Source organism: Martes martes (genome assembly GCF_963455335.1).
Source record: "Martes martes genome assembly, chromosome: 9".
Classification (NCBI taxonomy): Eukaryota; Metazoa; Chordata; class Mammalia; order Carnivora; family Mustelidae; genus Martes; species Martes martes.
In genome coordinates, this window is record NC_137896.1 from 61,398,099 (window position 1) to 61,423,337 (window position 25,239).

The 25,239-nt window shown below is 46.0% G+C and overlaps 1 protein-coding gene across 1 annotated transcript; it reads left to right on the plus strand.

The window, feature by feature from the left end:
- Window positions 1–4,750: 4,750 nt before the first annotated feature.
- On the plus strand, window positions 4,751–5,431 carry ATP6V1E2 (ATPase H+ transporting V1 subunit E2; the record flags this gene model as incomplete). Its single annotated transcript, XM_080814418.1, has 1 exon — window positions 4,751–5,431. The coding sequence occupies one exon, from the start codon at window positions 4,751–4,753 to the stop codon at window positions 5,429–5,431; it is 681 nt and encodes a 226-aa protein (XP_080670544.1).
- Window positions 5,432–25,239: the final 19,808 nt, after the last annotated feature.

Here is a 25,239-nt window from a genome sequence, read left to right on the forward strand (position 1 = left end):
CCAGTACCGTACTGTTTCAATTACCATGGGTTTGTAGTACGTTTTGAACTCCTGAGTGTGAGGCTTTGGCTTTGTTCTCTTTCAAGATTATTTTGGCTATGCAGGGTCCTTTGTGGTTCCATGTCAATTTTAGAATTGTTTTTCTATTTCTTCAAAAAATGCCATTGGGATTTTGATAGAGATTGCATTGAATTTGTAGATGGCTTTGGTTATACTGAACATCTTGATACTAAGTCTTCTAATCTATGGACATGAGATGCCTTTATATTTATTTGTATCTTATTTAGCTTCCTGCATCAGTGTTTTGTAGTTTTTAGTGTACAAGCATTTAGCATCCTTGTTTAATTTATTCTTAGTATTTTGTTCTTTTTGATGATACTGTCAATGGGATTGTTTTCTTTCTTTTTTTAGTAATGCAAATAATAACAGCACTTAACTATGTGCCAAGGCATTGTTCTAAGAACTTTACATACATTAATCAATTCACTTAATTTTTTTCAAGTGTAATGAACACTGTTATATTAATTTCAGGTGTACAATATAATGATTCAACAATTCTATACATTTCTCAGTGCTCATTACTCTTTTATTTATTTATTTATTTATTTATTTATTTGACAGACACAGATCACAAGTAGGCAGAGAAGCAGGCAGAGAGAGGGGGGAAAGCAGGCTTCCTGCGGAGCAGAGAGCCGGATGTGGGGCTCAATCCCAAGACCCTGAGATCATGACCCGAGCCAAAGGCAGAGGCTTAACCCCCTGAGCCACCCAGGTGCATCAGTGCTCATTACTCTTAATCCACTTTATCTATTTCACTCATCCCCCCACCAGTCTCTTCTCTAAAAACAACCATTTTGTTCTCTGTATTTGAAAGTCTGGTTTTTTTGTTTCTTTTTCTCTTTGTTTACTCACTTGTCTTGTTTCTTAACTTCCACATATGAGTGAAATCATATGTGATTTGTCTTTCTCCAGCTGACTTATTTTACTTAGCATTATATTGAATAGGATTGTTTTCTTAATTTCCTTTTTGCATTACTCATTGTTAGTCAGAAACACAACTGATTTTTGTGTGTTGATTTCATATCCTGCAAACTTGATGAATTTTTTTATTAGTTCCAACTGGGCTTTTTAATTTTTTTTAAGAATCATTAAGGTTTTCTAGATATAAGGTATAAGGTATGAGATAATTTTACCTCTTTTTTCTGATTTAGAAAACTTTTCTTTCTTTCTTGTCTAAATGCTATAGCTAAGACTTCCAGTAAATATGTTGAATAAAAGTGGCAAAAGTGGGCATCATTATTTTGTTCCTGATCTTAGAGGAAAGACTTAGATCTTTCAGTTTTTCACTGTTGAGTATGTTAGCTCTGGGCTTTTCATATATGGCCTGTCCTATATTGAGGTAATTTCCTTCTATTCCTATTTTTTGAGTGTTTTTATCATAAAAGGATGTTGAATTTTGTTAATTGCTTTTCTGCATCCGTTGAAATCATCACGTGATTTGATCCCTCATTCTGTTACCGTGGCGTATCACACTGATTGATTTTTGTATGTTGAACCATCTTTGTGTCACAGGGATTTAACACCACTTGGCTAAAGTGTATGATTCTATGTGCTGTTGAATTGGGTTTGTTAGTATTTGTTGAGGATTTTGCACCTGTGTTCATTAGGAATATTGGCCTGTGGTCTTTTCTTGCAGTGTCTTTGGCTTTGGTATCAGGGTAATGCCAGCCTCATGAAATAACTTCCAAAGTGTTTCCCATTCTTCAGTTTTTTGGAAGAGTTTGAGAAAGATTAGCATTAATATTTTAATTTTTGGTAGAATTCTCCAATGGGCCATCTGGTCCTGGGCTTTTGTTTATTGGGAAGATTTGATTACTTATTTGATCTCCTTACTCGTTATAGGTATGTTCAGATTTTCAGTTTCTGGTTTGTTGTATGTTTCTAGGAATTTAGTTCTTCTGGGTTTTTCAATTTGTCAGTATGTAACTGTTTATTGTAGTCTTTTAGAATCCTTTTTTACTTTTGTGGCTGCAGTAGTACTCATTTTTCATTTCTGATTTTATTTGAATCTTTTTTTTTTTTTAGTCTAGCTGAAGGTTTGCCAATTTTATCTTTTCAAAAACCAACTTTTAGTTTTAATGATTTTTCCCCATTTTTGTTTCATGTATTTCTGCTTTAATCTTTATTTTAAAAAATATTTATTTATTTATTAGTTTGTTCATTCATTCATTCAGAGCCAGTGGAGAGGGGTAGAGGGAGAGTAAGAGAGAATCCCAAGCAGGTTCCATGCCCAGTGTGGAGTCTGACTTGGAGCTCAATCCCACAACCCTGAGATCATGAGCCAAACTGAAATCAAGAGTCAGACACTCATAAGACTAAGCCATGCAAGCGCCGAACTAATCTTTATTATTTCCTTTATTTTTCTGATTCTGGGCTGAGTTTGTTCTTCTTTTTCTAGATCCTTGAGGTGTAGAGATAGATTGAGATTTTTCTTCTTTTTTAAATATAGGCATTGGCTGCTATAAACTTCCCTCTTAGTACTGCTTTACCTGCATACCATAAGTTCCGATTATGTTGTGTTTTCATTTTGTTTGGCTCAAGATATTTTCTAATTTCTCTTTTGATTTCTTCTTTGACCCATTGGTTATACAAGAGAGTGTTGTTCAATTTCCACATATTTGTGAATTTTCCAGTTTTTCCTTCTGCTGTTGATTTCCAGTTTCATTCCATTGTGGTCAGAAGAGATACTTGGTATGATTTCAATCTTCTTAAATTTGTTAAGAACTTGTTTTATGACTTTACATGACCTGTGCTGGAAAATGTTCCCCATGTGCTTGAGAAGAATGTATATTCTGCTGCTGTTGGATGGACTGTTCTGGGTATGTCTGTCTATGTGTCTGATGGTTCCATTTGGTTTATATTTTTGTTCAAGCACTTCTGTTTCCTTGTTGATTTTCTGTCTGGATATTCTATCCATTATTGAAATAGGATATTAAAATCTCCTAATATTACTGCATTGATGTCTATTACTCCCTTCAGTTCTGACATTTGCTTCATATATTTGGGGGCTCTGATATTGGATGTATGTATATATATATATATATATATATATTTATAATTATTATATTTCCTGGTGAATTGACCCTTCATCATTATATGTCTTTTTTTTTTACAGTTTTTGGCTTAAAGTCTGTTTTGTATGACATAAGTATGGACACTCCTGCTCTCTTTCAGTTACCATTTGCACAGAATATCTTTTTCCATTCTTTCACTTTCAGCCTATGTCCAACATCTAAAGTGAGTATCTTGTAAACAGCGTATATTTGCATCTTTAAAAAATGTGTATCTATTCAGCCACTCTAGGGAGTTTAATCAATTTACATTTAAAGTAATTATTTATAGGGAAGAACATGCTATAGCCATTTTGGTAATTGTTTTATGTATGTCTTATAGCTTTTTTTGCCCCTCTTCCTTTCTTGCTGCCTTATTTTACATTTTGTTGACTGGTTTTAGTGACAAAACTTGATTTCTTTCGTATTTTCATTTGTGAACCTGGATGTCCATTTCCTTCCTCAGACTTGGGGGAGTGTTTGGCATTATTTCTTCAAATATACTTTCTGTCACTGGAAATCTCATACTGCATATATTGATTCACTTAATGATTTCCCACGTGTCCCTTAGGCTTTCTTAACTTTCTTCTTTTTCTTCTTTTTTTTAATGTGTATCTCTGCCTGGGTAATTTCAGATGAGCTGTCTTTGAATTTGCTGGTTCATTCTTCTCTAAATTAAGTTTGTCATTGAACTCCTGCAGTGAATTTCTCAATTCAGTTATATTCTTTAGCTCCAAAATTTGTTTGGTTCTTTTAAAATATTTTCTCTCTCTGCTGCTGTTAGTCTTATTTTATTCATGTATCATTTTCCTGAGCTCATTAAGCATCTCAGGAAGGCTTTTTTTTTTTTTTTTTTTTTTTTTTTCAGGAAGGCTTTTTAAGATCTGGATTCTCAGACCCTACTGGCAGAGAGTCTAATTCAGTAGTCTGTAGTGGAGCCTAGAAATCTGTCTTTCTGAAAGTTTCCCTAGGTGATTCAGATGTACATCTAGAGTTGGAAAACACTTGCAGTGAAAAGACTACCTTCAATCCCTCCCACCTCCCACTTCTCTCCAAGGTGCCACCATCTGTCTGCCAGTGTTCTGCCTCTGCATTATCTAAGGGATCTTGAAACCCTTCTTCCTCCAGGCAGCTTTTCTGTATTGAGTCCTGTCTGACCATGAATTTCTTAGCATTCTCCCTAGCCCTTGCCAGCCCAAAATGGGCCTATACTTCCCATTTATGTATTAATTTGGCATTTCATCCCTTCAGTTTGCCATATGAGTCTTAAGCCATCATTGTCTAAAAAAACCTCTGGACTAAGTCTACCCTAATCTTTTTATTATTTAATGATGAAAAAGTGGTGAATATAGTAGAGATAGAAGTCTGCAAACCCAGGTTCATGTCTCTGTTCTTACAGGGTATGACCTGGGATAGGTTGCTTTTCCCTTCTCAGCCTTAGTTTCCTCATTTGTGAAATGAGCAGTGACTAGATGTTCTCCATGATCCTTCCTTTTAGACTCTGACTCTCTCCTTCCTTCTCTCCTGCACTCCATAGCCAAGGAAGTGGAATTCTGAAGTTATTCCTGAAACTCTGCTCTAAATCAAAGGAGCCAGAGGGCCTGCAAGCTCCCCCTCTACTTCCCTTTCCAGAAGCAACCATGGCCTTGAGTGATGTCGATGTGCAGAAGCAGATTAAGCACATGATGGCTTTCATTGAGCAGGAAGCCAATGAGAAGGCTGAAGAAATAGATGCCAAGTCTGAGGAAGAGTTCAACATCGAGAAAGGACGCCTTGTGCAAACGCAACGGCTGAAGATTATGGAGTATTACGAGAAGAAGGAGAAGCAGATAGAACAGCAGAAGAAGATCCAGATGTCCACCATGAGGAATCAGGCAAGGCTGAAAGTCCTGAGAGCCCGAGATGACCTCATCTCGGAGTTGCTGAATGATGCAAAGCTGAGACTGAGCAGGATTGTGGCAGACCCAGAAATCTACCAGGGGCTGCTGGATAAGCTAGTGCTTCAGGGTCTGCTCCGGCTGCTTGAGCCTGTGGTAATTGTCCGCTGCAGGCCACAGGACATCCTCCTGGTGGAGGCTGCGGTGCAAAAAGCCATCCCCGAGTACATGATAGTCTCTCAAAAATGTGTGGAAGTCCAAATTGATCAAGAGGTGCACCTGGCTATGAATGCAGCTGGAGGTGTGGAGGTCTACAGTGGCAATCAGAGAATAAAGGTGTCCAATACCCTAGAAAGTCGACTGGATCTCTTAGCCCAACAAAAGATGCCTGAAATACGAGAGGCCTTGTTTGGAGCCAATGCCAACAGAAAGTTTTTCATATAAGCCTCTGCCAAGTGAAACTCAGGTTGAACTGCTAAGCCATTGAAAGCATATGTTATTAGGGCAAAGGAAACTATCAGGTTTCCTCTTCTTTGTTGCTTTGATAGGATTCTGTCTTCTTTCATGAAATACCCTTGGAATAGCTAAAGGCATATTTTGGAATAAAACCTGAAAATGCTTAGAAATCTAATTCTGGTTTATCCATACATACTGAATCTTCTGGTCAGTTCAATAGTCTCAGTTGAAGGGAGTAAAGACATTTGCTCTTTAGCTTGTCCTTTGGTTGAGATGTGAATGATGTTAATGGTTTGTGGGTCTGAGTGCTCTAAAATTCTTTAATATTATCTGAAGTGTGTTTTATTTCTTTTGCTTCTGCTTTCTGTACTTATTTAGTGAAGTTTAGCGATCGTTTTTTGGACAAGGCCAACTTCATGGGCGTGACTGGAATAGTCACAGAGGATTCTATGCATGAAAAAGCCCAGTCCTTCTGTAGCCAGTGACTTGAAATTCTTAGTTTTATCTTTGAAACTGTATTTTTTTTTAAAGATTTTATTTATTTGACAGATATCACAAGTAGGCAGAGAGGCAGACAGAGAGAGAGAGAGGGAAGCAGGCTCCCTACTGAGCAGAGAGCCCGATGTGGGACTCGATCCCAGGACCCTGAGATCATGACCTGAGCCGAAGGCAGCGGCTTAACCCACTGAGCCACCCAGGCGCCCTGAAACTGTGTTTTGTAAGTGACTTTGGAGCATGGGCTAGGGGCTTGGAGCCTTGGCTCATGCGTGGTACCAACTACCAAAGCCTACCCTTCTTCCTGGGATGGGTTCCTGGCCACTCACTTCCCAGCTTGCTGGTGCCTGAGACCCACTTTCCCCCTCTCATCTGGTCCACATTGCTGCTTCTGCCTTTGGTGAGGGCTGGGTGTCCCTGCAGGGAGTCTCAGGGATGTGCGCAGGCTCTGCCGAGTCACAGTGCTGAACATAATGGTGGCCATCTCTGCCCCAGGATGGCAGCTCTGCGGCACATTCAGCAAGTGACTTGGTGAGGTTGGGTCTCTTGCCCGCTCCATACTGAGCACATCCTGGTGTGGAGGTTTACCTGGGACTCACCTGTCTGCTATGGGTGGGGTCCACTGGAATGGGAGCGGCTTGGCTTGACCCTTAACCCCAGCGGGGGCATAGCACATAGATCTGGGGGCTGGTGGGAAGGAGGACTCAGCAGTTGTCAAGCTTGCTAGGCCTGAGACTCAGGTTGGGAACTTTAGGACCTTATGAGGGTCTGTACTTGCCCTGGAAACTATCCCAGTCCATCAGACAGCTCAGTGCTTAGGGGGACTTAGGCTCATTTCTTTGGCCAGTTTGAAACATCTTCCAGGAGAAGCCAAGAAATACAGATTGTATAATTTTGGTGATTCTCCATATAGGTATTGCACTATATAAAGAAAAATGATAAAATTCATGTTAATGGTTGAAAATTCTAATTTTTATTTACTTAGCCATTAAAGAGCAAATAAATACCATAAGTCAAAAGAGAGACCCCAAAAGAAAGGAAAAAACTTTATCTTTTAGGACTCTCACTGTACTTCTTGAACAAAGGATTCTCACATTTTCCTTTTGCATTGGGTCTGTAAATTAGGTTGCTAGTTCTGTATGTTTATGTTGATTTACAGTCTAATCTATGCCCAAGTGTGATTTATGTATTAAAACAAAGGTTTTTTTGAAGAAAAGAAACCCCAAGCCACTCTGTCAAGGACAAAGTCTGGCTTACATGGTCAGGAACAGAATGCTGTGAAGTCCAAACATGAAATAGGGGACAGGTTATTAGAAATCGGGGTGTCTCACAAAGCCTGGGAATAGGAAACTCTTACGGTCTCAGGAGAGGGCTAGACCTGGGAATCAGAAAGCCATCTGAAATCCTCTATCAGGCTGTTTCATCTTTCTTTTAAGAGTGACTTTCTCTACTGCACAGTTTCAACAGTAGGATATACATGCCTCAGAAAGTTTACATTCTAAAGTTTACACGGTATAGTTCCAGAAACAAACTTCTCTTACAATTCTACTTTCCTGAGAAGGAATCCATGTAGCCCAGCTCGGATTAGATGTCCCCCCCTTTGGTCCAGCTAACATCTTGGGGGCACTTCTCAGAGAAAAGGGGGTCTTTGTCAGCTAGACTGTCTCTGCAGAGGGTGTCTACTGGGTAGGTCTTTTTGACTTGTGAGTTCAGTCATGTACTGAACATTTTCTGAATGCCAGCAATGAGCTATTTGCTAGCTGCTGGGCTACAAAGGATACAATGGGGTCCTGTCCTTTAGTTATTGACACATCAAGAGATAAGGGTCATGGTAATGATACAAGGTCTCACGCTCACCTAGAGCTATGTAAGAGGTAATATGAGAATGCGGTGTAGGGAGAGAAGGTCACAGAAGGCTTCTGGGGTGCTGGCAGTTGAGCCAAAGAAAGCACTTCAAGCAAAGGAAGGAGGGAAGCATATGTAAAGGTCCTGAGGTGTGAAAAAGCAGGTGGTGTTAGAGGAACTACAGATAGTTCAGTGTGATGGAATATGAGGGATGCAGGGGGATGGGACAACGGATGAGGTTGGAAAGATGGACAGAACCTGACTATGAGATGCAGTGGGCCTTGCTCCTGAATTAGGCTAATTCTGCTGGGTGGGTGATGAGGGTTCATTGAAGGACTTTAAACAGGAGGGGAACCATGAGAGCTGGACTTTTAAAAGATTATGCTAGTGTCACTGTGTGTGGAAAACACATTGAGGGGTGGAGAGGCTGGAGGCAGGAGCCCTGTTGGGAATCCCAGTGAGAGATGATAAATAATCGATGCAGCCCTTTTGTGAAATAGGTCAAATTCCTTGATGCACAGGCTGGAAGAGACGATAAGGAGTGACTTCTGTCTTATCCCCCTCCCCCTCCCTGTCCCCCAGGAAATCCTTTCCCTCATCCAGGCGTGAGGCTTTCTGTCAGTGTTGCCTCATCTTACAGTTTTTCCTTATAAGAGTGTTCTTCCTGGGCACCTGGGTGGCTCAGTGGGTTAAGCCTCTGCCTTCGGCTCAGGTCGTGATCTCAGGGTCCTGGGATCGAGCCCCACATCGGGCTCTCTGCTCGGTGGGGAGCCTGCTTCCCCCTCTCTCTCTGCCTGCCTCTCTGCCTACTTGTGATCTCTCTGTGTTAAATAAATAAAATATTAAAAAAAAAAAAAAAAGAGTGTTCTTCCCCTCAGAGCCTTCCCCCTTCGCTTCCCCTCTCTCTCATTCCAGGCCCAGGAAACCATTCCCTTCGCAGCTGCCTGAGCCCTCAGCCTCCTCCCTTCCTGGGAACCCAGACCCCACTTTCTGCTGTAGTCCAGGAGTATCTGAACCCCCTTGGCTTGCCCCAGTTCTGGCCTTCTGAGCTGCCTTCAGGTCATCATTGGGGCCCCTGACATAATTCACCTCCAAAACAACTGACAGGGAGATTTCATGACAGTTTGACAGGAAGTTGAGGAGAGCTCTACAGAGTGCCTGTGGGGCCCAATTACCCTCGGCCCCATTTATTTTATTTATTTATTTATTTTTTTGAGATCTTATTTATTTGAGAGAGGGAGCAGAAAATTGGAGGGAGAGGAGAAGGAGTGGGAGAAGCAGGCCTCCCCCGCAGCAGGGAGCCAGACAACGGGAGGCTCTGACGCCAGGGTCCTAGGATCATGACCTGAGCCAAAGGCAGATACTTGGCCCACTGAGCCACCCAGGCGCCCCTCCCTAAGTTCCATTTAAACATCTCTCTGTTTCTCCAAACTTTTTCTTTCACCCAGGGCTGCTGGATACTTTCTCTTTTTCCTCAGACTTCTACCCCTTAGCCTCTCAACACCTGGGCTCCAGTCTCCTCCATCATAATGTTCCCTCAGCAAAACAAAAGCTGGTGGCTAAGGAAGCCAGCCCTCCCACAGCCCCTGGCTGCAAGGCAGAGACAGACTGTGACCACTTCTCATGCCCCACCTTGATTTACTGTCAGCTGCTTTTTCTACTCGGCCTGTTTTTAGACAATGCTCCTTGTGGGCAGGGACAGTGTTTCGATTCTTCCTTCTTACATTTCCTGCTGCCCTGTTATTTTAGTGCTGACCTGGGGCGTGACCACCTAGTATGTTCTGAGCAGACATCTACGGTTGCGACGGTCTTTCCCGGCCTGCCTCTGGTTTCTAGACGGAGGCCTCCAGAGTCTCTCTTCTCTTTGACCCATAGATGCCATAGCAAGACCCAAGTATGTGAGATGGGCGCCAAGGGAAGGGTACCAGGACTGGAATCCAGGGATGGTGTTTGACAAGAAAATCCTGCAAGGTGGGAGGAGCCTGAGGTCAAGCAGGACTGTCCTCCCTGCCTCACTAGGAATCTGTGGGTTTACTGCTTCACTTCCCTCGCTGGGAAACGAATGGAAAGGGCTTTGCTTTGAACCTGGGTGCAAACGTAGGGGCTGTGGAGGGGCTGGGTCCTCCTTAGTGGCCTCAGCCATGGGAGATGCAAACCTTATCCTTCAGCACCAGCCCTGACCTGTGGGGCAGGCTGCTTGTCACCTTCCCGACAGCTGCACTCTTGCAGGGGTCTTTGCTTTAGAAGTGCTTGCCCGGGGCACTTCCGGTCAGTTGACTGGTACAAACGGGTGCTTGGCTGGCTTGGTCAGCGGAGCCTGCGACTCTCAATCTCGGGGTTGTGAGTTCGAGCCCTACATTGAATACTGAGATTATTTTTAAAATGAAATAAAATCTTAAAAAAAAAAAAAAAAACAAAAACCCAACCCGCAAACCCAAAGTACACACATTCTTTATTAGCATTAACTGTCCTACCCTCACGTAGGCATGTACCTCCCATAAGCTCCTTGGGCCCCTGAGAGCCAAAAGGAGCAAAGTGTTACAACCGCAGGCAGGCGCAACCCTTCCCTACCACTCTCCTCCTCAACACTTCCTCCCGAGGTGCCAGGGAAGCTGTTTGCAGCCGAGGTGCTATGGGGGGAGGCTGCTTCTGCACAATCGCTCCTTCCCCGCTGGGGGAGGGCTGGGGGAAGGGCAATCTGAACGCCCGCCAGAGCCAGACCATGCCCCTCACTGAAGCCTCTGCCCCAGGAACCCAGGAATCCTGTCGCCAGGGGTCACTTGGTGAAGGGAGAGCCTACATTTCATTCCAATCCTGAGTTGCCTGAAGAGGCAGAAATGGAGGGCATGTCTGAGCATTTGCTGGAAACTCAGAGGAGGCAGGGAAAGTAGACCAGCAGATTACAAAATGTTGCAGGGCTTCCTCTTGGTTTCTAGGGTCCCAGGACCCCGGAAGTGGGTCAGCAGATCTATTCTGGGCCAACCACAACTCCCCACACCTCTGGGGAGCAAGTGCAGCCCTTTGCTGAGCTCCCTTGGGAAATGCTCAAGATTTTGCCCCCTTCCTCTGTGCTCCTCTGTGTCCTTCCCTGTACCCTCCCTGTCTATTACCTCATCTCTGAAATCATGCCTGCTACTGATAGCACTGGGAAAGGATTGAGTCCCACCTCCTGCCCCAACCTCCCTAAACTCGATTCCGAAGCATGATGGACCCTCGATGTCAGAGCACCGCACATGCTCCTAGACAATCCCACAGCTCACCCAATGACCTTTTCTGCAGGACAGCATCCTGTCAGGGAAAAGGGCTGCGGGCTACTTACTGCACTTCTCCCTACAGACACAGCAAGAGGGATCCTAGCTGACCGACCCTTGGCCCAGCTCACCACACCCTCCCACATAGCCTGGAATGATGGAACTGAGCCCATTCTTCTGTCACTGGGAGATAAGCCCATAGACGGTGATGTTTGATTCATGGATTTATGTCCTGGTGCTTACAGAAGGTTTAGAACGGGAAGGGATCAGGAAAGCCAGATGCACATTTGCATCTGAAGCTCAGGGAAGCAAGGAGCAGGCCAGGGTCATAATCAGCTAACAAGACTCCTGGGACTGCAAAGAAAACACCTGAAAAGATAGGGTCGTTGTTACTCATTTTATGAAAAACTTGCTGTATGGCCGCTCCAGAAATTTGACTTCCACTAGGACAAAAATGTTAGCAAATGAAGGGCCAGAGCTGCATGTTTGGAGAATGCCTCCTTTCTCCTCCCTGGGGTGTTCTGACCCTAGGGCTCAGTCACAGTGAAGGCCCACAGAGAAGAGGTACCAGTGGGTTACTGCACAAAGCATGTAACTTGAGGGGGCCCAGGGAAAGAATGGGGGTCTGAGGGTTATGCTGGGGATCAGAGTGGGGATGGGGGGAAGGTGGGTCCATCGCAAAGCACCTAGCCCAGAACTGGCACAGAGCAGTTGTTAATGAACTTGTATGGAAGAAAGGAGCGGGGAGAGAGGGAGGAGAGAGGAGAGGAAAAAGTAGAAGCGAGATGCACTGGCACTCAACTAGAAAAGGGGGAACCACAGGGAATATTTGAAGATTCTTGTCTTTCCTCTTTCAGAATTTGAGTCCTGAGTTTTCTTTCAGTCAAATTCAAATCAGCAGACCTCTTATTCATTCATTTATTCATTCATTCATTCCACAGATATTTACTGGATGGTTACCAAATGTCAGGCGCTCTGCCAGGCACTGCAGCCCTTACAGTTACTGCCCCAGCTTTCACAAAGGAGCATTCTAGAACATTCTAATGTGGCTGGTAGAGCCGCAAGTGGGAGGGGTCAGGATTTGGGAAGGGACACCAAATGAGCAGACAACTGGTGATTTCCGGGTGATCTAAGTGCCATAAAGAAGTCAAGAGTTTTGGACAGTGAAGCCTTCTGTGACCTCTGCTCAGGTAGGGCCCTGGGCACCTAAAGCATGAGAAGAAGCCAGCCCTGCTTACATCAGAGAGGAACGGTGAGCAGAAGGAAAGGAAATGCTGTGCAGAGGGAGCCACAAGTATAAGGCACCAGGCAGAAAAAGCTCTCCTGCTTTGAGGAGTAGAGAGGAGGCCAGTGGGACTTTACTGAGTGAAGGAGAGAGAGAAGGGTCAATGTCATATCATACTGGGTCTCATGGGTGGCATTTGAGGAATTTGGATTTATTCTAAGTACAATGGGAGGTCATTCAGAGCTTGCAACACAAAAGGCACAGGACCTCATTTTTTTTTAAACAAGTTTATTTAAACATCAAGAGTCTTGACTTGAAACTATCTAGGATTTATTTCTTTTAGAATAATTTGTCCCGGGGCGCCTGGGTGGCTCAGTGGGTTAAAGCCTCTGCCTTCAGCTCAGGTCAGGATCCCGGGGTTCTGGGATCGAGCCCTGCATTGCATAGGGCTCTCTGCTCAGCGGGGAACCTGCTTCCCCCTCTCTCTCTCTGCCTGCCCCGGGATCGAGCCCTGCATTGCATAGGGCTCTCTGCTCAGCGGGGAACCTGCTTCCCCCTCTCTCTCTCTGCCTGCCTCTCTGCCTACTTGTGATCTCTGCCTGTCAAATAAATAAATGAAATCTTTAAAAATAATAATAATAATTTGTCCCTACTTAAAGACAGGTTGCCCCACAGCTAACAGTGACATGCAAAAAATCATTTAAAATTATAATTTATAAAATTATAAAATTGTCCTTGGTTGTACAATGATAAATGAAAAACATTAAATTCTCCAGTCGAAGAAAGTTATGTAAGAATTTCCATGTTGTTCTTTCTTTGTCCAATAATGAGAACAAACTAACTTAACCAGGATATAAAGGTAAGAGCTGAGGGAGCATGCCACTAATGGAAAAGGGGGCTATTTTCATAGAATCGGTACTTTTCCTCATTTCATCTCCATTTGCTGTAGATCAAAACATACCACTGGCCATTTAGTTAAAAAAAAAAAAACGCAATATGCTCGTGTCCATACACACTTGATGTACAGTAAAGGAATGGGGAGGGGGAATAGAAGGCTAGAGAAAGCTGTACTGTAGGAGTCAGGATGTGATGGACCCAGATCTTAGCTTTTCACTGTGAACATCTTCTTGGCCTGGAGACTCAGAGTTCTGGAGTAAAGCAGCAGGTTCCCTTTTTAGCCGCTAAACACCTCCCGTCTGTTGCTGGGACACAGCCAATGTATCTTCAGCCTCCGTATCCAATCCAACCGCTCAGGCTTGTCTGTTTCATTAATTGGCTGCCCGTCAATTCAGAATCTGATCGGCCTCATTGACAAACCCTGTCGTTCACTATAGGCTTTCATTAGTTGACTAAGTGCTCTATGCCTCAGTCTTCCAGTGTGCCGCGAAACCTTCTTGCTGGCCACCTTCCAGCTAATGCGGTTCTCAGTCTTAATGCTTCCTGGGGCCTTTCCTAGGCCGTGGGGAGCGTGGAGTCTCCTCGGCTGCCACTTCCCAAAAGGGGTACTGGGTTTGCAGTGAAAGAGCCCACAGGCAGCACCAGGAGCGGCAGAAGTGGGACACGAGCTCATTTTACTGTGTAAAATGTATGTGCTTTTCCATTAGGTCCCCAGGACAGCATTTGCCCGTCACCTTCTTTGTTCCAAAGAAACTGCGCAGACCCCACAGAAATAGGGAAGCAAGTACCCGGTCATCAGTCAGCTCAGACAGCTGGACAGGTCTCTTTCTAGGCAAGACTTTTTATTTTTATTTTTTCCTGAAAAGCCCCTGTAGCATTCTGGGCCAATGACATCCCCTTTCCTTACAGAAAGTACCGTTAAGGTCATCTTTGTCTCCAGTAGCCAGAACTTAAATGGACTATTGGCACAAGTAGGCCTATCCGAACTCCTGCCTCCCTTTCTCCTTATCAGGGATACTTTCCTGCCACGGGACCACGAACCCTGGGCTTAGCCCTACTTCTTAGCACTTTGTGCTGTTTCCATACTTACCCAATCTTAAGATTGTCTCTTTGCTCTTTACAGCATGTCCTTCTTTCTAGACCACTCAAACCCTGCCTTCCTGACTCCTCCTGCCTTCTGGAAACTTTGCCCACTGGGCTCTGGAATCCTTGGACTTGAACACACCCTTGGACTCCTAACCCTTTGGTTTGTTTCATGTATTTGGAGATAGGGTTTGTTTTCCTGGAAAGGGAATTGGGTCTCAGTTTGGGGTCTTAATAATAGTGGTTTCTGTTCTCTATGCAGCACTGTGCAGTTCTTCCATAAGGGAATCTGTGTTGTTTATAGGCCAGAGCCCTGGGGTAGGAGATTGAAAGCCTGGGTTCTGTTACCAGGGCTGCCATTCATTGGCTAGGTTATTAGCAAAGTAACTCACCTTTTCTATGCCTTAATTTTCCAATCAGTAAAGTGGGAGAGAAAATGCTTCTTTTCATAGGGGTGTTTTGGCAATGAATTGAAATAAAACAGAAAGGCAAAAGAGATGCCCATGTGTCCATGCTAATTCTGATGACTGATCCTTAACTCAGTGAAAAATTTTTATTATACAAGAAATAGGAAAACATTGTAGTGCTTAAAAATTTTTATAAATCACATATAATTTTACCATCCTGATAGTTATCTTCTTTTTTTCATATTTCACAGTGATATTCAAATAACTTTGCATGATATGCCTACCATTTTACTCCTCATATGGAACTGCTTAGTCTTTATAAACTTCATTTTCAATGCCTATAAATCATTGCACCTAATATGTTTTATAATTTATTTTAACCATTCAGACAGTAATTGACATTTGAGTTATTCTCAAGTTTTTATTCTGATAAACTGTGCTGCAGTTAGCACATGGCTTTTTAGTGGAATCAATCTGTATAAAGCATTTTATTTATTTGTTACATTAATACACATACATTGTTGAAAAATTTAAAGACCCAGAGTAGTATAAAGCAAATTTAAATCACAGGTAATTGTTCCACTGAGAGATGCCATTGTGAAACTGTAGAGTCTGTCCTTCCATTATTTTTCTGCGCATATATTGTGGTGGGGGGTATGCATACACATTACTGGCCTATTGGTACACGCACAGAGCTGTGTCCTGATTCCTTTCCACTGTGGCAGGTAGTTAAGACCATGGGAGTTAAGAGGCTGGAGGCTGGGTTCAGAGTCCCTGAGTTTAAATCCTGTTTCTGCCGCTTACTAGGTTAAGCCCTATGGATAAACTAGATGCCTCAATTTTCATGCTTTATTTGCTAGTCAACCTTAGGCAAGTTCCTCCTTCAGGCCACAGCTTTTAGAAGAAGGATAAAAATAGAATTTGTCTCCTATGGGTGTAAGAATCAACCTATATAAACTTTTTGGCAGAACATCTGGCACATAGTAAGTACTCAACAAATATTCCCTATGGTTATTTTTTTCCCATTTATTTTCCATGCCATGACAAAATCTTGAAAATCACCATTTTAAACACCTGATTATTGTTCTTTTATACCCTAATCTATTCATGTTCATCATATATATTGTTTAGTTTCTGTAACAAGGCTGTGGTTTTTGCGCACCTAAACCTTTGCCCCAGTTTAGATTATTTCCATAGGCAAGCATCCTAGAACTGGAATGGATGGGTTGAGAGTATGACAATTTTTAAACGACTCTGTAATAGCTATGCCAAATTGCTTTGGCAGAAGAAATTTTAAAGAACGGGGCTTAAGCATGGTTTTCAATCTCGGATTCTTTTTTCCGCACTCCTTCCTTCCTTTCTTCCCCAACCCCTAAATCGTAGCATTTGAAGCCATACCCTTCAGGGTCTTAGACTTTTGACACGGTCCCTTGGTGTGAAAGGGGCCGGCGTGCTCGAGAGGGAGGAGGGAGAGAAAACTGGTTTGAAAGTCACACTCCCGGACTGTCTTAGTGAGTGTACCAAAGTGACAGATGCGGTGGCGGTCACGTGACCTGAGCATGACCTCATAGCTCCCAGCTCCCGGTTCCCCGCCCCCGCCCGGAGCGACCAGCGGTGGCAGGAGGCGGAGGGCGTCGTCATCGCCCCTACGTGGCGGGTTACCTAAAGGAACCCTGGGAATTTGGGAATGCTCCTTGGTTCCCTGGGCGCCGAGAATGGGGACGCTAGGAAGCCCAAACTTCATCGCAGGTTTAGCTAGCATTTGCGGAATGCTATAGGGTGCCGGGTTCTGGCTGCAGGCCAGGCTCGGCACCAGGCGCTGCACACATTCATCTGGCTTACTTACTATCCCCATCTTACTGGAGACCCAATTGAGGTAACTCATGGCCGGTGCTGGGAGTGAGGACCGACCTGTAGGAAACCGGGAGGGCGGGGGGTCGGGGTGCGGGGAGAAAGTTGAGTGTGTGCATGCGCGCAAAGGCTGCCCAGCCAGAGTGGGCGTGAGGGCCGGGGTGGCGCGGGCGCCCGGGTCTCGGGGAGGAAACCAGCGGCGGAGGCAGCAGGGGCAAACCAGGGCTCACGGGGACCTGACAGGGTATCTGGAGTGGAGAGTATTGATTGGATGAAGGGAGATCTCCTTGGCCCATTTCCCACCAACCCAGGGCGGGAAGAGCCGCGCAACGTGGACAATGCCCTCAAGTCTCCCAAGATGTAGGAACATATTCAAAGTTTGGTTGGTTTCGCATTTATTCTAAGTAGGTTCCTTTCACGCAAGAGCCAGACTTGGGGGCCTTTGTGTTTGGGGGGGGGTGTCTAAAATTTTTCTTGCAGACTCCTAAAAGAATGATGGAAATCTAGGTACCCCTCTTGCACATTTGTAGGAGCAAACATTCCATTTTTTTTCATAGTATAGTGACATAGGGTGTGCTCTCTAGTGTGTGTAAATATTGACATTGAAAAATAAAACTGTTTCAGAACTCTGAAAAATATTTCCAAATGAAGTACTATAGCAATTGATACCCACTGCCATCTTTTTTTTTTTTTAACGTGAAGTTTGTAACAGTAGGAACAAGGTCATCTTTCTTTTTTCCCCTCTAGTTTATATTTTCATCCTACTTTTCCTACAGAAATTTATCCTCATCTATTTTTATGACTGAGTGAGTTTTATATATCACCTTATCATTACTTCCCTCCAAAAGCTATGTCTATAAAATGAATTACTTTTTTAAAATTTCCTGTGACCACAGATTCTGTTAGAGAGTATTTTGTCTGGATTTGTGCCGTGACGACTAGTATACAATTAATCAAAACAAATGCTATTAGGAATTGTAATAGATACTAAGGAAGCAAAAAATAAAGCTTAATTAGAAATACATTTCTTAATGAGATGAAGATATTTTCCTGCCCCAGTTGGTTCCTATATCAATGGATGAATGTTACTGCTAGATGAGGTCAGGCCAGCATTAATTTGTTCGTGTGTATGTGTGTGTGTGTTTTAATAGATGCAAGAGCTGAGCTCAGAAGCCTTTTCACATAAGTACAAAGGAATATAAGGAGTTTGTCAGTCGATTTTATAAATTCCTTTTGAGTTACGTGCCTAGGATCCTATGGGTGGGTCATTAAAAATCTATCTGCTGACAATAGAAGAGACCCTTCAACTTGAATGAAAGCAGAGAATTGGAAGCTGGTGAATTTGCCCAGTCAGTAGTCGTTCCTTTCCTCTACACAGATACAAGGATTTAGATTGTAGGTTCGTTGCACCATACATTTTTCCCCCTCAAGTCAATGTACCATGGTAAGATTTGGGATGGGTGAGGGGTGTGCCTTTCCCTTGAGAGGTGGTAGATTGTAAAATGGGAAGTAGGAGGGGAACCAACCACATCCCTGGACCGAGACCTCGGACCTCCATGAGCTCAGGCAGGACACTTACAGGGGAGAGCCCAGGTGGAAGTTGAGGGCTCGTCCTGTGAGGCTCTTAAAATGACCCGCACCCAAATCATGCCCCGTGATGATCCTCCAGTATCCCCAAGATCTCCTGCACCCTGGTTTGTACTAGCCCAAGGCTGAATGGATGATGGGCCAAGGAAGGGAAACAATGGGGCAAGGGAGAACCGAGAGGTTCTGAAAGTCTCTTTGCAGGAAGGGGCAGGGCTCTGGTGGAGGGTCCTCCCTGAGAGGTGGCAGCCTGTCCGCATGGTCTTTCTGTGGAGGGGTAGCAGCAGCAGTGACCGGAACCCATGCACATTGGCTGCAGTCCATCTCCAGGTCCAGGCTCTTCTCTCAGAGCTTGCCTTCTTCTTTTGGTTCAGCCTACTTTGAGCTCTTGAAAGAACTTCCTTCTCATTCTTCTGTGCAGGGCCTCTGCAGGCCAGCGGCGGGTGGGGGGGCGGTTCCCAACAGACCAGTCAGAGTGGAGAGGAACGCCATGGGGCCAACCAGGATGGCCGGAGAAAGCTAGAGCCACTGACAGAGTGTGGCTACTTGGCTGGCTTGCCTCTCCTTCCCGTTCCAGGGTGTGCTCGTTTGTGGGGCCTTGGCTGACCTCTGTGGCACCTGTGTATCGGAGGAGGAAGGCCCCCTCTGGACAGATATGGTACCATGAGCCCATGAGGTGGGGGACACACGAGATACCTTTGTACTAAGGAAAAGGTTCCCCTTCTTCTGGACTGACACAGCCCAGGGCCTGGGGGTGTGGCTTGGCCACGGGAAGGTGGGCTGTATTCCAGCTCCCACTTTCTCCTCAGCTGGGCACTTGGGCACACATACTGCATGACCACGTGGGGCGCACCCTTGCCTTTGAACACAGTTTGCTCTCCCTGGAGCGTTGTCCTTCGAGCTAGATTAGCCAAATCCTATCCATCCTCTGTGGCCTGGTTCAGATGCCACCTTCTCCAAGAACCAGGCTCCTCCGGCCCACCATCATCTCTTCCACTTCTCTCATCTCTCTGGCTTCCTGTCATGCCTTCAGTCTGTAGATGTTAATCACACTGGATGTGATGGGACCGGGTTAACACTAGAGCAGTGGTTCTCAACTGGGGGCAATTTTGACCCCCAGCGGACATTTGGCCATGTCTGGAGACATTTATTATTATCACAACTAAAACAGGGAGCCTGTTACTGGCATCTAGTGGGTAGAGGCCAGTGATGCTGTGAAATATCCTACATCGTCCAGGACAACCCCCTACCCCCCACTCCCTATCTGGCTCAAAATGTCCACAGTGCCAAGAGCAACTCTGGACGAGATAATCCAACCCCTCGTGGTGCTAGAGCAGGGCTGTTTTCCCTCAAGAAGTGGAGAGATGACTCTCTTTCCTGCTGAGGTTGTGCACGTGAGAACTCCACCTCTCGTCGTGTCTCCCCAACTCCCTGGTTTAGGTCCATCTCCACATCTTTCTCCACAGACAGGCTGAGGGCAGACGCCATGATACTTCCTCCATTAACGCTTGCCAGTCCCAGGTTCCAACTCATTTAATCCTCTTTTCTTTCGCCAAATGGGAAAGCCCTGGTGTGACTCAGAACACTTGGCTCCAAGTGACAGATACCCAATTCAAATCGACGTTAACAGCAACTGAAAAGCTTTAGGGATGTCTCTTATTTCCGGTAGATCCTGGGGCTGGAATCATGCCAAAAAGGACTCACTTCTCTTTCCATCTCCTTCCCACCTGTCTCTCCCTGTCAGTGTCTTATCTCTTCTTGGCTTTGCTTTTCTATTTGTAGGCTTTTCTCTCAAGCAAACTTTCCCCTAGCGGAAAAAGATGGCTACCAGCCACAATGGATATACAGTCCACTCGATCAGAGCTTATCTTTCAGGAGCTCTAGCACAAGTCCCAGGTTTGAGACTCATTGGTCAGGCTTGCGTCACCACGTGTCCACACAGAAACTAATCATTCGGGCCAGGAGACGGAATGCTCTGAGTGGCTGGTCTGGGTCTTGGGCCCACCCTTGATTGGAAATCAGTCCCTTTGAACTTCATGGACCAAGATAAGGGAACACAGAGCTCCCCCAAAAGAAAATCAAGGGGAAATGAATGCTGAACACACACAGTGCGTATCACTGGAACCAGCCTGTGACCTGGCCCGTCTGGGGTCTGCCCCACTAGTTTATGGTACGTCTGCAGATTATGTCTGAACCCTACTGGTGGACATGCTGACTCCTCCATGTGATAAATTCATGCCTTAGGAGAGTCTAGAAATTAGTAACCAGAATGTTAGCCTTCCTAATGAGGGTTTGTAATGGAACATAAGCACATCCTTATCCAAGAAATGTTCTGCTGATGGTGGGATGATAGGCTTTAGGGCAGGACAGTGGACAACATATTTTCAATTCAAGAGGCCTTTTGGAAGCCCAGAAGCAGAGTAAGTAGGTACCCATCCAGCCTCCCCATGTTTGGGATCTAAATATCCTCGAGGTAATTTCATAGTAATTTATCTGTGCCAGGGATGAGCAGAATCAGGTGGGGGAGGTATCAGAGGGGAGCCGTAGATGAGGAATCACAGTCAAGGTGCCTGGGTAGAGAGGAGAGAGCTGGTTGTAGGCAGCAGCCCAATGTAGCTCTTCTCAGAGCTACTTTTTCTCCCCCTCACTTTTCCTCCCCTTTCCTGATTCCTCAGTTGCCATGACAATTAATGATGCTCCCTCCCGCTCTTCCCCTCTCCTGCTGGCTCTGGTCCCCAGGCCCAACCTCTCTGTCTGACCAACTTCCCAGAGCTGTTGCCTGCCTCCCTCCACCTCACCCAGCCTGGGCACCCAGCCTCACCCTCCACCCCTAACCCACTCTCCTGCCTCATTTCCCTGCTTCCAGGCCCCTGCATTACCCCTGCTTTAATCCTGATCCAGGCTTGAGCCACATTCTCATCTTCCTTCAAGAAGTTGTATGGAAATTAGATTTTTGCCACTCTAACTGGATTTGAAATGCATTAAGAGATCTGTCTCTTGAAACACCTCAAGGCAAGACAGTTGTGGAGGGCAGAAGGATCCCTCACTGCGGCTTCCGTGCTTAAACAGTGCTGGAGTGAATCCCATTCTATTTTTGTACTAGGAGAGCTTTCTGTTTAAAGAAATCCCCTAGCCAGTCTCTGAGTGAAACAGAGACTATCATAAAGGAAATCACATCTCAAGTTCAGAGACTGTGAGCCAATGGGTCCACAGGATGGCTAAAACAATTTAAAAACTAAAAAAAAAAAAAAAAAGAAAGAAAGGAAGGAAGGAAGAAAGAAAGAAAGAAAGAAAGAAAGAAAGAAAGAAAGAAAGAAAGAAAGAAACCAACTCCATTCACTATCAGCAAGTATCACATAAAAAGCCTGGATTTCCTGGCTGGCCTTGAATGGACATGGGGCCAGCATCCTGACTTAGTGAAAATGGGAGGGAGAGAGGGGAGTAGAGGCTGCCTCCTTCCCACTGGCCCATCATTTCCCGTTAGCCACACCTGGGCAGCTTCCCTGTTTTACCTGCTTCACATGGGCCCTCCTGATATCCCAGTTTTTGACTCCGGCCCTAGCTGATCTGTTTGGAGCATCAGGATTGTCCCACGCTGTGTGGTTCACTTAGGGGAATTATCTGAAAGCAGGTGAGCTTTCCTTACTTTGCCACGCTTCCAGGGTCTTCCAGTCAAAGTTCATCATTTTTTAGGAACCCACACAGTCATGTTCTGAAGTGGGCTGGGTGGGAGAGTGGGTAGGGTGATTTGGGTTTGTGAGGATACAGAAATCACCAAAAGTGAACGTCAGTGAGAGTGAACTCTTAGGATTCTCTCTGGGTCTGACCACCTCCCTCTGCTTTCATACACCTGCCATTGTATCCTGGTCTGCACAGAGCCCAGCATGGCTGATTGTAGAGAGGAGACCCCCCAGGCCAGCTGCAGACTCCCTCACCTGACTTGAGGGACCCAGTAGATGTTGGGTCGGGTCCAGAGGAAGTTCTCCAGGGCTTTGAGCATGCATCTCCCTCTCACCTCTCTCAGGAAAATGGTGGGATGCGTGGACCAGGTGGGCTAGTGAGAGAAGACTTAAATCCCTGTCCCCCCTCAGGGACATTTTCCTCCACAGCCTTTGGTGGGAGGAAATGAGAGACTGGGTAGAATTCAGAGGTAGCTTTTTAAGCCCATACCTTTGAGGCTGCTACCCCTCTGTAGACACAGTTGAAGAGACCCAGTGGGTCCACACCTTACCGTTTGAAATACAATCACAGCACTCTTCATGTGTGTTATCCAGGCGGCTCTGAATTTTCACCCACAAATCCAAGCCCATGAGACATAGATTTGGGTTTTTCTTTGAAATAAACTTTTGGCTCCTTCTCCTTGCCTCACGTGGTCTCTGCCACCTTCAGGCTGAGTTAGCTCAGGCAACTCCTAAACATCTCTGAGTGGGTTTTCCCAGATGCAAAGTGGAGATCGTCAAAGGGCTCCCTGGGGAGGGGCTAAAATGTGATGACACTCACGAAGTGCCCCGGACAGGGCAGAATCCCCAGGGGGTACTGAGTGAGCCAGCACCCCTCTCCCGGAAGCCTTCGCAGAATGCTTTAGCTCAAGGAGCCTCTCTCAGGTTGCCCACTGCATCCTTTCCTTTATTGGCTTGTTCATTTATTTGTTAAGCACTGGTACGTCTCCAGCAGCCACACGAACAGCCAGCGCCCGCATCTTGGGCAGGGTACCGTGGAGAGAAGAGCGGCTTCATGCCCAGCCCTTCCTGGGCTGGAGAAGAGCTTCTGAAACACCCCCTCCCAGCAAACCAGCCCCCGGCCTGCCCCCTGGCAAATCCAGGGTTGCCTTGCTCAGCACTTTCTGGAGGGCTTCCTGGTGGCTGTCTTCCAAGGCCGGCTCTGCCCCAGGACCCTACAAAGGCTCCTTTGATGAGAAGTTTGAGGGAAAGTGACTGTCATTTGATACAAGAGAGGCTCAGAGGGGTAAAAAGTGTAACTTTATTCTCTTACTTTGGGATTTTTCTAGCCCAGAGAAAAATGATCAGCTGAATGGGGCTGGGGGTGGAGGCTGGAGGGGGTAAGCCCTAGAGTCAGAGTTGGAAAGCCTGAGGTTTCTCTTATCCCTGTGATTGGCATCTGTGAGCCTGGAGCAGAGCCTGAGGGCCTGGAGCTGCCTGCTGCTCAGACTCCGCTTCTAGAGCTGGCAGGTGGGCACCGGCACCCTTGGCCCAGAGAAGGCCTGTCCTCCCCACAGATCACCAGACGCAGGCTCCTCCACCCCTCGGTCTGCTCCAGGGGTCCCCACACCTTTTCAAAGGGCACAGAGCCCACTGCCCTCTCTCTGGCTGCTAGGGTAGCTGGGGACATGTTCTCTCTTAGGCTGGGATTGAGAGGCAGGCATCACAAAATCCCAAACCCCAAGGGTCTCCTCCATCTCCCTCCAGCCCCGGCTGGGGCACTGGCTGTGCTCAGGGGGACCCCGGCCATCGTGGGGGTGGAGGGCACATTTGGTTTGAGTTCTGCTGTCACAGCCTTGAAATTCTTAATAGGTTTTGAACACAGGACCTGGCATTGTCCTTTTGCCCTGGGCTCCACAAATTGGGAGCCTGTCCCCTCCACTTCCCGTGGCTCTTCAGGTCAGGTGTGTTTACTAGGGCCTCTCACTTGAATGGCTCTGCATTTTCTTACCTGTCACTACAGCCCCATGAGGGGGCTCACCCCACCCAACTCAGGGCTGAGGAGAAGGCTTCTGTGAGCATCTGTCCTGTGACTGCGCAGGCCCCTTGAGGCCACCCCTTTGTTCTCCTTGAGGAACAAAAATGCTACCTGCTGCCAGGATCCGTAACCCCTCCTGCTTCAGTGTGGGAAGTGCACAAGTCCAAAGCCGATCCTGCTTTTTTGCTCTGAAGAGCTCCCAAACCCTTTGAGGGTGCTTAATAAATACTGACTAGTGAACCTCAGCTGCAGCTCCTTTGGCTAATTAAATCCAAATAAGTCACAGACTTTAAATTATGCAACGAGGCTTGGCCAAAACAGCTTAAAATGCGGGAGCCCTAGCTTTTCTGCTGTGCCCTATGGAAAAATCCCATCTTTTAATCATGCTTAACCTTCCTGAAGGAACAGTGGCAACCTTTAAATAATGAATGAATGCATATTAGCAAGATTCTCTCAAGCTACACACACAGGAGCTAGATCAAAAAAGGGACAGAGGCAGAGACAAGCCTGGGGGCATTCTGGAAGTTTCTGGTAAATCCCTGTGTGCCGGGAGAAATCATTTGGTTCCTCAGAAGCCCAGAGCATGGGCTCCTGAAGGCACAGAGGGAGGAGGGGCAGCCTGGCCACCTGGGCTATGCTAGATGTTGGGGGAGGCTCCTAGAACCTTCCAGGGGCTCCAGACTCAGTTGTCCTCTCTCTCCTGCCCATCTGGCCTCCACACGCCCGGCTGGAAGATCCTCCAGGCCAAGAGCAGTAACTTCACCACAGACGACAGGTTGAATTGAAACCCATCCCCCAGAGTAGTGCTTCTCATAAGAGTCATTGGGAATATTGTCACATGTGGCTGTAACAGTGGGTGGGAGCTGGCAGGGCCCGGGATGCGCCATTTCTAAGATGCCCCAGGCAATGCTGAAGGGGCTGGATCACTAGTAGCAAGGATTTAGGTTTTGTAATGCATGCAGCTGCCCTTTGCAATCAGCTCAGGGATTTTTGAAGCTACTGAACCACAGATCAGATCAATTAAATTAGAATTTCTGAAGTCAGTCCCTAGGCTTTTGTCCCTCCTTCACCCCGCAACTGAGTTAGAGTTTAGATAATTTACAGGTCATCCAAATGAAGCCTGGAAACCTTAACTTGTTGGCAGCCACCTGCTAAGGTGGAATTAGAAACCGACAAGGCTGGGAAGTGACCTTTGGAACCAAGCCTGTCCCCTCTTCCCACCTGCAGATCCCAGCAGTCTCTAGGACTCCAGTAGTATCCTCGGGCTTGGGGTTACAACCTGCACGATTCCATCTGGGGAACAAGAAAGAAAGATCCTTCCATCCTTTCCTCCCAGAGCCTGCCTGACACTTCACTGCTAGTGTTGCTTGTTGGGCCTAAAAATCTGAATGGATCTGTGTAACGGGTTATACCCTCAATCTTTAGCAGCTTGGTGCGTGAGCTGACCAGAGAGATGGTGAT